Raw genomic sequence first — 15,169 nt, 5'->3', positions numbered from 1 at the left:
TCACCCATTAAAGTCTAAACTCGCTCATCTTATTTACCCTCGAATCTCTAGTACCTGGCACCAAGCAGGGCTCCTAGGTAGTCCTTTGAATAAATGAATTCATGTATCCACTGAATATGCAATGAATAAATGGAGGTTTGGCGTCCTTGGGTGGGAGAGACCCAGCTCGCCCATGTAGGATGCACCCGCAGTGCTGGTCAGTTCTACAGGACAGGGCAGAGTGCAGGCTTAGCAGCTTCCCCCGTGGACAGTGTTCCAGACTGAGAGGGGTCCAAGTCAGGGTGCGGCCTTCCAACCAGGACCTCCCATGGATTTTCCTCTGCTCTGAGTTCTCCCTGAATCTGCCAAAGCCTCCTCGTCAACTCATACTTGCCCTCCAGGCTTCCTCTGCATGGCTGTGACTACTCTGGCTGCTAACAGTTTTAAGAACTGTCAGAGGAATGCCTTCTCAAGGGAAGACAGAGATACTGACTGCTGTTAGGTTTCTTCGTTGGAAGATGTTGTCTTTGAAACTCAGACACTGGCTTTCAGTGAAACAGCTTAAGAGCTGTTTCTTGAAGGCAAAAATTAGTCAATTCCAAATGATCTAAGTCTTTTCTAATCTGGACTAATAAAAGAATTTAACATATCTAAAAAGGACCTATCAGAACAGTGGAAGCCCTTTGAAGCACTGAGGAAATGTTTGATTCAGTTACCAAAACACAGGGCTGTCCCGGTCGTCCTTGACTGTGTAGTACTCCTTATCGGTTTCGATGGCTTTGGTGAGACCGAAGTCCCCGATTTTCACCTGGTGCTCACTCTCCACGAGGACGTTTCTTGCTGCTAAGTCCCGGTGAACGTACTGCCGAGAACCCAGATAGTCCATCCCCTGTGGGAGAGAAGCAAGGCAGAGTGCGCTGTGAGAGCAAATCAGGCGGGATTTTGTCTCTGCCGCTTTGTAACACACACAGAGATACAAGTGTCATTTCATTCAGGTAGCACTTTGTTTGTTTTCACTTTTACGCAAAAATAGTAAGACCAACCTGATTCAAAGAAATACAGATTTAAAGAAACCATCACTTTCTTAGTAGAGGCTAATTTCAGTCCACATCAAGCAGAACAAAACAAACTCAGTATAATTATCAGAAAGTTTCCCACTTATAGCCTAATTACAAACCAATTACTCAGGACAGACTGCCTGATTTTTAAATTTTTACCATGTTTTTTCTTTTTTCTCTTTTTACCTTACAAATCTGAACGGCGTATTTTAATTGCTGTTTGAGGTTAATTTTGTTCTTATTCTTTGGAAGATATTCCTTAAGGCTCCCTGAAGGCAGAAACTCCATGATGAGCTTAATACCATTTCCACCTGTTTTAGGGGGGAAAAAACCCATCAGTTGTTGTTCAGTCACCAACTCGTGTCCAACTCTTCACAACCCCATGGACTGCAGCGTGTCAGGCTTCCCTGCCCCTCACTATCTCCCAGAGTTTGTCCAAGTTCATGTCCACTGAATCAGTGCTGCCATCCAACCATCTCACCCTCTGTCGCCCTCTCCTCCTGCCCTCAATCTAACCCATCAGTACAAGGCAGTCAAATGAAGGAAGAGTACAGGGCACAGGATCTGAAGACAGAGGACCTGAACTGACTTCAGCATCGACCCTGAAACCACAGGCAACCACAGGTTAACCTCTGCTTAATCCCAGAGGTTCCAGAAACTTGGGATCCTCAGGAGTGACCAGGGTACCTACCCCAGGGTTGTCACCATTCACTCAGACAACGTTGTGTTCTGCAAAGCACTCGGCAAATGATTTTAAAAAATCATGAGCCACATCATTTTCACTACAAATTTTCAAGTACAGTAACATGAGTGCTGTAGTGGCTTGTACAAAGATACATTCACTAGTAAACACTACTTGCCACTTTGATTTAGACAACCAGAAAACTAAATGCCCTGCCTAATGTTGGGTCAGAAAAGCAGATAAAGGAGAGGAGTGGGTGTCAGTTTCAACTGGCCTAGTGTGCTGAGTATTGGGACAGGGGAAATCTAATCCCCAGTGTGCGTGTAGTAGCCACCTAAAGAAACAATGCTGGAATCATCCCTGCCTAGGAGGGAGGCTGGGTAGTCTTCTCGGAAGCTCTGCAGCTGCTGAGGGATCTGACAGTGCGTATGGCTTGCAAGTCCTAGAGCTCTGGCGGTTATCAGCTAGCACTCAGGCAGCCCAGATGAGGCTGAGGGCATGGCCTGCTCGGCACCAGCCTTTATGTGACCCCAGACAGCCGTTTAGTCTTTAAACAAACCACATTTTGCATAACATACCATCTTCTGTGCAGATGCCTTTATACTTCACAATGTTCTCATGATAAAGATTTCTTAAGATTTCAATCTCCTTCTTCAGATCAGCGATGTGGTTCCCTCCACTCTCGGGCTTCAGGGATTTGACAGCCACTTGCTCCCCTGTATTGTCCCCCTCAGGGTCATACCTGCAGAGCTCGACCTTCCCAAAGTGGCCCTGGAGGGAAAGATGCACATGCTTGATCAGAGAGGCCCCAGCCTGGGTCAGCAGGACACACTCAAAGATGAGGCTTGTTCCTCTGAAGGCCGGGGAGGGCACACACTGCCTGACCCGCAGGTAACAAGCTCTAACCTGGTCTCTTCCTACTCCCTGTGCCCTTCCCCCCTTAGCTAACATGCCATCCCTTCTTCTGTTATTGCGCTAAGACAAGAAAAGGCTCTGGTGACTGGTGAACCGACACATCAATCCTAGTTTCCGTGAACGTGTAACTCACAAGGAAATGAAGTGTCAGGTGGTGCAACCATGGCATTCTTTGACAGCCCTGGGTCCACGCTACAGGAGGCATCACAATGTGGCTACAAAAGGCAAGGCGTGAGTCTTCAGAAGATGGGGATTAGAGCCCAGCTAAGCCACCTACTGGTGAGGTGGGCCTGGTTACCCAGTCTTCCGAGTGGCTCCAGAGGTGCTCGTGTACACACTGGTGGTAAACCCAGGGATGCTGTGAGGAAGCGGGACCACTGTGCCTGCAGAGTGCCAGCACCTGGCCTTGCACAGGGCACCCGAGATGGGACAGTCTTTATAAACTACAGGAAATCTGTATGAAGATGCAAATCCAGTAGCTTCTCTAGTCACATTTACTGTTAGGGAACTGCCATTCAAGGTCCTGAAGAAAAGCTAGCATTCTATTTCAGTGTTCTGTGAGGTAAATCCACTGTTCATTTAAGCAGCCTCACAGGATACATATTCCCAAAAAAAGTCAGAGGCAGCGATTGTTCTATTTCTACCATATCTATACCCATCCCCTAGGCCTCTCCCTTTATATTCTCTGTCCCTTATTAAAAAAAAAGGGACAGCGGCAGCTCCTGAGGGTGCTGACTAATGTCCTGTGTGCATGAACAGGCAGGCATGTGCACGCTGCCACTCTTTGTCAGATGGAGAAACACACAATCCCTGAGAAAACACTGGAAGATGCTTCCTCTTATAAACTTTGACCTGAAACGAGAGAGAATGGAGAATGGCTCTAGATGTCCAGAGAGGTGAATGGTCAGGAGTGAAACTTGCCTCTCCCAAGTCACGGATCCTCTTTAAGAACCGCTTTTCAAAATGTGTGGGATCCACTTCAGTTGTTGGCTTTTTTTCTGATACAATGTCTGGATCTAACAGAAGAGAGAAAACATGTTAAAAAAGAGTGAATGCCCCTCCAGGCTTCAAGTTGTCACCCCCTCCCCCGGGCCCTGGCTGGTCTTGGTTAAACAACTTAAGGCAGTCTTACTCTGCTCCTCCAGCTTATTGATGTCTCTCATGATGGCTCGGAAGAAGGGTCTCTGGTTGGGGTCATAGTTCATGCAGCGGGTCATCAAGTCAGCTAGCTCCTTACAAGACGGGGTCACTGGCCTGCACCGGCTTTCATAGAATCTCTCTTTCTGCAAAGAAGAGGACCATGTTGAAGAAACCAAAGGAACCACCCACAAACCTTTAAACCCCAGGTCAGAAAGAGTTACCTAACAATCCCTAATTTAATTCCCAATAGCTCTGCTTAAGGGTAGACTTCATAAATGTGAGTACTGCTGTTGCCTTTTTTCACAGCTGTGGAAAATCTCCTGATACAAAAATAGTCTGAATTCAAGGAAAATACGCAGTATATCCTACCCAGTCCCAAATAAGCTGTATTCCTGCAAAGTCATGCAACCTTCTGGAATATGACTTGGCAACATGTGTAGAAATCTTCAGATTCTTCAAACTCTTTGACTCATTAATTGCAACTACGGAATGACTCACAAATAAGTCAGATATAAACAAAGATTTATATTTAAAGATATTCCCTGCAAAATTAAACAGAACATTACAAATATGAAAACAACCTCAAGGCCAAGTATCTAATTTTAGTTAAATTAAGTAAATTAGAATTTAATGAAACAATGAACTCTTAAATCAATTTAATCATATAGGATATTACATTAAATGAAACAATTCAGCATGGTCCCAATTCTGTTTAAACTGATAAAAACAGGAAGACAATATGCCAAAGTGTTAAATATTAGTCAAGGGTGACTGGAATATAGTGATTAATATTTTCTTTTTTAAAAATAGTTTTCTCTATTTCCCAAATTCTCATCAAGTGGTTACTTTAAAATTCTGAAACAAATGATTTATTTAAATCATTAAAAAAATTCAGTAAATTTACTACGCTCCAGACTCTGGTCTGTAGCTGAATCTCAAGGGTACTGGTTTCTCTTGTGGTCCCTGTGGATCCTGCTGTAGGGGTGGGGAGTTGGGCTCCAGAGGAGAGGAGGAAAAGCGAGAGAATGAGGGAGCTGAGGGCTGCCCCTGCCTTGGAGTATCGCTCACTCTTCTAGGCTCCAGTGCAGACCTTTGCTTACCCTGTCTCCATATTCTACTCAGCCCTGGGTAAACACAAGGTGCTCAAACATACTGACAGCAAATGGTATGCCGTTTTGTTTCCAAGGAAGTTAAAATTACTCCCAAAAGTCCTGCCTGAAAATTCCAAATAGCAGATCTACAGAGGTGCTGATTTCTCCATGGGTTTTAGCTTAATTCCTCTTGCCCAAGTCTTGCACCACGTTCATCTGTCAGAAGATTAACTGGTTAGAGGTTCTTTAGCCTCTTTGGTATCTCCTCCAAGCGCACCCTCCACACTGAATCCCCACTGCCACTTCCTGGCTCAGGCTCTCACCATTGAGCACCGCAGGGGACTCAGTGCCCTGCCCTCTCCTCAGCCTGTCCATCTAACTACCGTCTAAGCACGCCGTGCCGGCGCGGCCTCCAAGCCCTTCACCGTCCCACAACACCCGGGCATTTAGGGCCTCTAGAAACCTAACCTCACACAACCCTTCCCACCTGTTCACCTGTCACTCCTCTCCACACTCCAGGCAAATGGAACCACTTACTGCTTCCTGTAGACGTCTGAAATACCACCTTCCCCTGGACTTGGATCATTCCCTCCCAGCTACAAGTGACGCCTGCCCCACTAAACACACAAGGCGCATTCCAGAAAGCAAATCAGTGAGTGGGGATCAGTGGTCCTTCACTGTTACTGCTACTACAGTATCCCTTTAGAGTTAGAAAGCTCTACTAGCTCTCTGCAAGTGAACAAGCAAGAGTTAGCCTTGAAGTTGTGCATCCTAGCTGAATAACCCAGGCCGTGAGCCACCTGCATCTCGGTTACCTGACCTGTAAAACAAGAGTAATGACACTACCCTACCCAACACACATGGCTCTTTGGGTGATGGTTTCAGATCCTTACTGCTAGTTTAGCCCAATTCTCCTTCTAGACCCTAAGGTCACTACGGGCAGGTAAGGCCTGTGTTGTCTCTTTCATTGTGAACCCCTAGCTTCAACTTAGGACAATACCTGGTACACAGGCAGGACTCATAAATACTTGTGTGTTAATCCTGAGATGCTAGAATCAGCTCCTGAGCTCGTATTGTATACCTGGCACTCTACGTGCATTATTTGATTAATCGTCGTAACAACCCTGCAAAGTAGGTACTCTTTATCTCCATTTCATAGATGATGAATCCAGGCCCAAGGAAACTAACGTGTGAGGTTACACAGCCAGTAAGCCTGTGGAGGAGAGTCAAACCCGTGACCGTCTCCTCTCACAGTGTGGGGTTTCCTGATAATTCCTGAGACGCCCCTGTGTGTTCAAGGGGCCCTCACTCAGCTCCCAACTGGAAAGCAGGCGCTCACCTCAATCAGCGTCTTGTCTTTCAAGGGGATCTCGCCATTGTAGCAGATTTCCCAGAGTGTGGTTCCAAAGCTCCACTTGTCAGCAGCCACACTCAGATTCTTGGAGTCTTCAACACACTCGGGAGCAATCCAGGGGATTCGTTCTATGCACTCTGGAAAAGCCAAGAGGCGTTCACAGATCAGTGTCTGCAATACCTGGGGAGTGTATCACCACCACTGCAGCAAGAACTAGAAGTTAACAAAGAAATGCCTTCAAGCACTGTTTTCCAAACGTAGGCCGTGGCTGGACTGGGCCTGTGGAAAGCTTGTTAAAGGGGCAGTTTTCCAGCCGCTCAGCCCTGGCCCTTCTGATGCACCTGTCTGAGACAGGGCCTGCAGATGTGTCTGTTTAACAAAGACTCCCCAGGAGGGGGTGGGAGCCCATCTTCTGAAGCTTTGGCTTCAAAAACAGCAAGTCACCCCCGAGTGGAGGAGGTCACATGGACAAAGGGTTAAGAAAGGGAAGGCCAGGGAGAAGAGGCCAACACATGCAGAGTGGGCACAGGCTAACCTCCCCTTCCCCCCACACTCTGCACCATCCAATGTCACACTTCTCTAACGTGGGTTTTCTTTCATTTGAGAAAGAACAAAAGAAGTCACACATCTCTTGCACCCAGCTGCTGACCAAGGCCAATAAGCTGTTTGGACCCCCTGCCACGTCCACAGAAATGGCCCTGAATGAGCTCAGTGGCCTCCTGGAGCAGCCTCTCAGCCCCTGATGGAAACAGGCAAGAAGCCACTCCCGAGCTGGGCAGTGATGCTCAGGCCTGGTGGCCCTCCTTCCCGCCTTCTCACGTCCTTCCTCCTGACAGACAAGTGCAGGCTGGCCCTAGGACCGTGTGCCTACCGTCGCCTTGCTGCCGGCTCACCTCACTGGCCTATAAGGCCCAGATGAAACCCACCTCCTTGCTGATTCACTCTCTGGGCCCCCCGGATGTCGTCTCTCTCCTCTGAATTTTACAGGCCCCTCTTGCAGCATCCCCAGGCTTCTCTACTTGTTCTAGAGTCACTGGTGTCTGTGTCTCAGACCCTTGCTGATAATAGGACCCCCGACAGGTTCAGGGCTGGGTCCGTCTCAGGACTGCTGGACGATGGCCAGGCAGTAAGTGTCAAAAGGTGCCAAAGGATGCTCCCTGCTCCCCTTCCAAAGAGTGGATGATTTGGGTCTTATTTGTGAGGCCTGTCCTTCATCCTGGTTTCCTTCTAAACTCAGTCCATTCCTTGACTGAATGACTGAGCAAAACTCTCACTGCTGAAGACCACAGGCCATGGCAAGTGGGGGGCACCAGGCCCAGGGGCGCTCTGGGACCCCACGTGGGCCTAGAGACAGAGCACGAACTATGCGGTGCTGCGTAGCGTTTCAGCTGACGGGTCTGCCCACTCCTCTGGAGTTGTCGGCTCAGGGTGATGTCTCAGCAATGCTAAGGCACCTCCCCAAACTGCTCACTCGCTACAGGGGATTTCAAAAGGAACACAGGGAGGACCCAGGGCCCATTCCTCCTGACACCCCTCTGACCACCCAGGACCCACAGCCTCCCTCTGAGCAAGGTGCTACCCCTACACCTCAAACAAGCTCCTTCATCACCAGGACCAGATATGTCTTGGCCAAGTGGTTTCTTCTACTGCACAGACAGCTCCTTGAGGTCAGAGACCAACCCTCCCCCGCACAGCATCTCCTCCACCCCCAAGGGCTGGGCAGGAGCAACAGACACCTTTTGCAGAAGTATGCTTTCTAAAAGGAGAGAGAACCCCAGCCCAGCCCCTCCCCAGCTGGCCTGGACCTGCCTGCAGGGGGTGGGGAGGAGATGGGAGGGAGGGGGAGCACACCTTGCCTGGAGAGCACAGTGATGGGGATGCCAGGGTCACTGAGCTTGATGAAGGGGCCGCACTCACTGTCGATGCCCTCGCGGGCCAGAAGGAGGTTTTTAGTGCACACATTTCCGTGGACCAGGTCTTTATCCTCCTGCGGAGTGAAAAGGCTGACTCAGCAGAAATGGCAGTGCTGCTCCCTCCTTCCCGAGCCCCTTCCTGTTTCCAGCCCTTGGGTCGTAACCCACATTCCCCCAGCCTCAGCCAGACCCGGGCAGCCAAGAGCTCCCATGGATGATCTGTGCAACTTGGGCACGTTCTATAACATCCCTCTGCTCTACTTCCCTCATCAGGGAAACAGGGATGACTAGGGTCGGGGGAGGGGGGTGGTGGGTGGGCAGGCTTCATAAGGCTTTTGTGAGAATTAAAGTGGTGAGAGCCTAAAAACACATGCACAGCTGAAGCATGGTAAGCACTCAATAAATGTGAGCTACTGCTGATCCCAACAGATTCATTCACTCATTCAGCAAGTACTGTAATATTTCTACTCTCACCATACAATGCAGTACCCAAGTCAGTCTTCTGAAGGGATAAAATTTCCCTCTAAGCAGGATCCATACGTAAGCACACAGAACAGCCCAAGATGGTGGTTTTCACTAATCACCAGGCACACCTGTATAAAGGCACACAGCCTGGGCCCTCCAGTCTGCTTGGTTAGTACCTCCCTCCTGCCTCCCCTACTAGGAATTCTGGTTCTTGGCTGAGACGACAGACATCAGAACATACTTACCAAGTAACTCAGGGCGCTGGCCAGCTGTTTGGCAACTTTAAACTTCCAGGGTGTGGTGAGGACGTCACTTTTCCGATGCATGAAGAGGTCCAGGGGTCCCCCCTCCACAAACTCTTCCACCATGATATCTACAAACACAAAAACGGCCACATCTGCAACCTGACGTCCATCTGGGACAGCACCCTCCCCGATTCCCTCACGAGAGCCTGGTTTACTGACTGGTACTCAGCTTGACAGTCCAAGTGGCACAGTGCTTCAGAGTCGGACAGGCTTGGGTTCAAGCCCTGCCTGACGCTCCTTCTACTCTGACTCTCTGAGCAATGAACTCAGCCCACCCACTCTCCACTTCCAGTGTGGGACCCAGAGCCGGCCAGAAGTAAACATTCAAGAAATCAATGAAAAACAAATGAGATTTACTTCCATGTCCACTACTAGCTTAAGCAAGTGACCTGCTCAGCGCTTTGCATTCCTTGATTACAAAAAGAAAAGCAAGAAGCCTGAGCAACATGAAGTAGATGTCAGCTCCCAGTCATCTTCACAGCAGCCATGCTCCCCGGCCAGGACCACCCTCCCCTTCCAAAGAGAAACACTTACTCTCCACATCTCGGACGCAAACCCCATAGAGGTACACGATGTGTTTGTGGGAGACCTGCCTCATCATGCTGGCTGCCTCAAAGAAGGCCTGTGGGAGAACAGGACAAAGACATGTCAAGGGCAGGCCTCCACTGGCCGGACCCTAAAGTGGGGCTCAGCTGAGAGGGAAGGCAGTGGATCCCAGGGAAGCTCACCACTGTCCTCGTCCAAAGGCCTGGCCTCAACTGCCCGGAGGCACTGCCAAGCCTCTACTGTGAGTGTCACCTGGCTGGGACATAGGACTTAGGTAGAAACCCCATAGGACACAGTGCTGGGCTGGTGGGCTAGGCTGGCAGCAACTTCCTCATTGGATATTCATGTCCACTGCTGCTTCCTTCAAAGGTTGCGAAGTAACAACGTTTGACACTATATTAGAATAAAAGGAAAACCAAGGCAGCAGATGTCTGTCGAGACTCGGCTTTGTCTCTAACAGGATGTGGGAATCGTGGGTCAGTCATTTGACTCCTCTGGGCTTTACTTTTCCAGACTCTGGGTGACAGCCTGGGCTGCATCAGGGCTTTTGAGACCACTCAGCTAGTGTCCAAGGCGCCACGGCCGCCACGTGGACCTCTAGGAGGACACGGGAGAGAGTGGGACAGACAGGGAGGGACAGGCCAAGGTGGGGGGACTGCTCAAACCACCGTATCTGTACTCCCTCGCTTGCTTCCTATGCCGCGTTAACCCAAGATTCTATTTGAAGAAAGGAATCTTGACTGGAAAACAAGGCCAGAATGGGCAAGGGTTCCTCTCAGCCCACTGTGCTCTACTGGCTGCACAGATGGGGGAGGGCGATGAGGGTGACACTTGCCAGAGAAATGTCCCTGTGGCTGGGGTCTAAGACCTTCAGGATGACTTTTATTCTCTTCTCTTCAGAGGTCCCTTCGTCATCCTTGTAATCCGTGAGGGTCCCAGAGTAGATGTGTGTCCGCGTGCCTCTCCCAAGGTGCTCGCCCTGAAGGGGGAAGTGGGAGGTTAGCGTGACCCTCCCTGGGGCTGCAGTGATGCCGGTCTGAGTCCTCTGGGGGGCACACACACACACTGCTTGGGTGGGACAACAGCAAAGGGGCCCCAGCAGCTCACATCTCTCGGGGCCTGGGCCTGTCAGGCCTCCAGAGGAAACAAAAAGCTACTTGGCCCAACACAGCGGAGGCACTCCCTGGGCCCCAGGAGACAATCCTCTTATTCTCTGAACAGCAACCCGCTGTATCTCCCTCCAGGAACAGCCTGGGGCCAAAATATCAACAGTGACCTTTCGTACAACTTCCAAGGGTGCCCTTAATAGCCACCAATGCTGGCCCCACCCTGGGCCTCCAGAGCAGGACCTCGCAGGAGGTTCCTCCACCCACAGGCTGGGAAATAGGAGAACAGGCTTGTGAGTCCTGGCCCTACTGCTTATTGGCCTTTGGGGAACTTGCTTTCATCACACTCAGTCTGCACCCGTTTTCTGTAAATAGGTTAACAGTATACCTGTCTCCTAGGGTTGGTGTTAATTATCAAAAGAAGAATTAGGTAGAAAAGTTCCTGGCACACGGTGAGTAGAAGTCAATCTGCTGGCCGATGTGTTTTGTCTAATCGCCCCCTCGCACCTATTCATTTTCTACCCATCTATCTGATACACAGGTATACGTGTGCATGCTTTCAAATTAGCAGTACAATTTGTACATGCACATGCCCTAGCAATCCCTAGAGGAAGGTGACTGATAGCAGAGGCAGACTCAGGAGGGACAGGCCTCAGTTTCCCCACATATGAAAAGGTAATAAAACCAAATCAGCAGCATGAGAACTAAATGAGATCATCTGCTCAAGGCCCTGAACATACAACAAACAATGATCTGTCTTTAAGGCCCTTTTGGCTTAAGCTTAGACTCCACCTGCAATGTGGGAGACCCAGGTTCGATCCCTGGGTCAGGAAGATCCCCTGCAGAAGGAAATGACAACCCACTCCAGTATTCTTGCCTGGAGAATTCCATGGACAGAGGAGCCTGGCGGGCTGCAGTCCATGGGGTTGCAGAGAGTCAGACATGGCTGAGTGACTAACACACACACACACAGAGATTAAGTTTTAATAATTCTGAATTAAATACTCTTACTATTTGGAGTGAATCCAAATGTGAGTCACGAAACTCAGGCATTGTCAAGCTAATGATATTAACCCCACAAAACGTGTAACTGGGAGTTCTATCATTCTACTGATATGTATTATTCTAGGACCTCCTCTAAATGCAGAAGATGCTTTGTGGCTGACTCCCTAGGCTGATTTCTGTCTCTCTTAAGAATGTACACAATCGTTAATTTGGTATATTAATTTGCACAAATGCCACCGTTTGTCATCTGTCACAGCAGAATGGTGGTACATCTGCCCTGTCTACTGTATCCTGGCAAGGCCCTGTGGCTATTCATTAAAGCTGCATCTGTCATGAAGCGATTCATCAAGCTTATGGGAAGTTGTGTTCCCAGAACATCCTGTAAAAGCCATATGCTTTCAGAATAATTACTGTTCCCCCAGAAGCGTTGCTTATTCCGGGGGCCAAGTCACAGCACTGTGTGGTAAGGATTCCACAGCAACTGTGTGTCCCACTCCAGCCTCCCCCCACGCTGCGCCGTGTCTTTGCTGAGTGCTTGTCCATCCTCTGGGGCTCTGCTTTGATGCCACTTCTCCCAGGACACCACTGCTGTCCCAAGACCAGGCAGCATGGTCGTTTGACAGACCCACACCCTGCCGTACCTCTCTACTCGGGACTTGTCTCCTGATAGTTTAATTATCTACTCAGGATAGATAAGAATCTGCCTCCCCCACCGGACTGTGTGCCTGCTGAGGGTGGCGGTCATGCCTGGCACAGGGAAGTGCTCAGTCACTCTTGGCTAAATGAACACTGGAGGCACAGAGGATGGCACAGAGGCCCAGAGGCTCAAGGGGAAGAAGAGAAGGAAGACCCTGGGTACACGTCAAGTTCCAGGAAGAAAAGAGGCTGGGGTGCTGCCCATCTCTGGACACAGCTCTGATACCCTGAGGGACAGAACAGTGAGATCTGCCCTCAGGAAAGCATTTACATAGTGAAGCAGGGCATTTGCCCCTGTGGACTTCCACTCCCTCAAGACCTCCTCAATCATTTCAGGAACTGATTTCAAAAAGCAGATGAACAACCCAGCCTCAGGCCTGCTACCCTTTGCCTGGTCCTCAACGAGTGAGCCCACGACTCGCCCTCCAGCACCTCCAAGATGGGGCAGCCTCTCTGGGGCAGTAAGCGGCCTGTACAGATTTCCTTCCCTCCCAGGCTGCTGGCACACTGGCTTAGTCTCCCCCTGTGTCAGGGGGCTTAGGTGGGGGGTACATAACAGAAAGTGGGGGTTCCCTGGACCTCATACCCTACAAGGCCCAAGGGCAGCTACGAGGAAAACTGGGCCTGCCCAAGCCTGCAGACACTGGGCCACAGCCCTCCGGAGGCTAGAACCCTGGTCTGAGGTGTCAGTTTCTGGGCACAGCTCTCTCCTTCAGGTCTGAACTGTGTGTCTCCTGCTCCCTCACTGTGCTCTGTGCGCCCTCAGCTTTGTTCTGTCTGGAAATGTCATCAGAAAGCCCAGGACTGAAATTCAGAAGCGCCTTGTCACAAAGCATGTTTTGGGGCCATGAGAGTCATCAGCCTATAATCCCCTATGGAGATCTGTCAACATGCCCACCAAATTCTCCAACTACTTCTAGGGCTGGTCCCTACAACTACAGGAACCGGGAATGGAAGGTCTCTGTAGCCCTCGATAACCATTCAAAAATTGACTAAGCCAGGTCCTTCAAGGAGAGAGTCTAGGGTGCATCAGCAAGGCTGGGTGGACAGCAGGGCACCTGCTGGCTGACCAGCTTCACCTATGAAAGGGAAGTCCCCTTGTTCATCAGGATCTCTGCAAACATGACTTTGTTCTCCCCAGGTTCCCCAGGCTTCTCCACTGTGAGGAGGCAGGGCCAGGTCTGTTCCCAGGAATGGCAGCAATGACTCACTTGCGTAATATCTTTCTTGAGGATTCGATCGAAACTCAGCTGGCTCATGGTGTAGACAGGCTGCCACTCCTGGGCTTTCTTGGTGGCCACCAGCAGATTGGAGATTTCTATGGAAGAAAGAAAGAGAAGTCTGAGTGGAGCAATGAAAGTCTAAGGTCCCAGTTGCCAACATCTCCTCGGCCATGGGCTTGCTCAACACATACATGGGCACTTGTTGGCTCTGTCACTCAACAAATATTTACTAAGTACTTGATTCCTGCCCTCCAGGAGCTCATCAGCAAGGCTAATAACAGAGCCAATATGAATCAAATAATCAGTCAAAATCTGTGCCACTACTCTTAAAGGGCAGGCACTCCGGGGTTGACACAGCAGGATCTGTACTGGTAAGAGAAGTCAGGGGAGGAAATGAAATGTTAGAAGCTGAGAACAGAAACTCTATAAGGTAGGGCCTGTGTCTGTATTATTTCCTGCTCTGCCTTCACAGCCTGGTACACAGTAGGTACTCAATAAATACTTGTTAAACATATGAATGAAGAACAGAGTGTGGGCTGAAGGATGAGAACTGAGGACAAAGGAAGCACACCAGAAGTGACAGGAACCAAAATGGGAGGGTTAAAACCCCAGGTTCCGTGAAGAACAGGGTGGGTGACCCAAAAAAGAAGGCTGTGCCAGAGGCTTTCTAGTTCCTAGCAGTGCCGACAACAAGGAGGCATTTAATGAACTGCTGGCTCAATGTTCAGATTTCAAGCAGACCATCCCCCAGATTCTACTGATTCAAATAACAAACTAGACCCCTTATAAAATCTGCTAAGTCAGGGTGAGCACAGGTGGCATGCAAGTCGCCGTCCCACCATGGAGCCACTCTGAGTTCCAAGGTTATCGTGAGGGAAGAAAGCACCTTCCAGATCGGACCAGTCACCAGAGTATTCATCCACTGTCCTTAAGCAATGGGCCAAGTGACTCAAATCCTCTATCCTGCCAGGCAGGATTTGTTATTTTCTTTTGTTTTTTTCAGCTCACACTTTCTGACTACCTTCTCTGTGCCAGCCACTGTCCTAAGGAGTTTTATACACATTAGCTCCTTCCCTTATGACAATCCTATGAGATATATAGTATTCTTATCCCCTTACAGATCAGAAAACAGATTCAGAGCTATTAAATCATTTGCCCAAGGTCAGGCTCTGGATTCATGCTGCATTCAGGGCTGGCTCCAGTCTCTTGCCTCCACAGCATGCCTGGCCCTAGTGGAAGGGGGTACAAATCTGGGAGCCAAAAGCTTGTTCAGATACAGGCTCCCCCATTATCATACCCTGAGTACCCCGTTTTCAGACTCTCCTCCATTCTGTTATCCTGACTCTAACCCCAGTTACCTGGAAAAAATCAGCTTCAAGCAGGCAACTCTGGAGAAAAGACATGAAGAAAGGGCCACCTGAGTGGTGCCCAAGGGAAGGGTGTAGGCAGTAGGGCCACTGAGGAAATCAGAGAAGAGAGTGGGAACAGGGGCCATTTGTGGGCCACTTCAGAGAACATGAAACTGGGATCAAGAGTGGGGAAAGCTGGTAAACGTCCATGAACCTGTTTCCCCACTACAAAAATGGGGGACACAGTTATGCTCCTCACTGGGGTGCTGTGAGGGATAAACGAGATGATGCTCGTGGAGGGTCAATGCCTGGTGGGAGGTGACTGCCCCGTGACTGGCAGCC

The 15,169-nt window shown here is 49.7% G+C and overlaps 1 protein-coding gene across 3 annotated transcripts in view; it reads right to left on the bottom strand.

Moving 5' to 3' along the window:
• JAK1 (Janus kinase 1) overlaps window positions 1-15,169 on the bottom strand; it is a 256,351-nt gene that overhangs the window by 3,400 nt on the left and 237,782 nt on the right. For all 3 annotated transcript variants that reach the window (XM_027537017.1, XM_027537014.1, XM_027537015.1), the window contains 11 exons: window positions 13,467-13,573; window positions 10,284-10,427; window positions 9,437-9,524; window positions 8,843-8,970; window positions 8,071-8,206; window positions 6,205-6,356; window positions 3,767-3,917; window positions 3,556-3,650; window positions 2,298-2,490; window positions 1,224-1,348; window positions 696-868 (listed from right to left, as the gene is read on the bottom strand). In XM_027537017.1, the coding sequence (XP_027392818.1) occupies window positions 696-868; window positions 1,224-1,348; window positions 2,298-2,490; window positions 3,556-3,650; window positions 3,767-3,917; window positions 6,205-6,356; window positions 8,071-8,206; window positions 8,843-8,970; window positions 9,437-9,524; window positions 10,284-10,427; window positions 13,467-13,573 (1,492 nt within the window). The remainder of the gene's footprint in view (window positions 1-695; window positions 869-1,223; window positions 1,349-2,297; window positions 2,491-3,555; window positions 3,651-3,766; window positions 3,918-6,204; window positions 6,357-8,070; window positions 8,207-8,842; window positions 8,971-9,436; window positions 9,525-10,283; window positions 10,428-13,466; window positions 13,574-15,169) is intronic.

This window comes from Bos indicus x Bos taurus, chromosome 3, assembly GCF_003369695.1.
Source record: "Bos indicus x Bos taurus breed Angus x Brahman F1 hybrid chromosome 3, Bos_hybrid_MaternalHap_v2.0, whole genome shotgun sequence".
In the NCBI taxonomy this organism is placed as follows: Eukaryota; Metazoa; Chordata; class Mammalia; order Artiodactyla; family Bovidae; genus Bos; species Bos indicus x Bos taurus.
The sequence above is the reverse complement of the archived record's forward strand: the minus strand, read 5'-3'. Positions and strand labels throughout refer to the sequence as shown.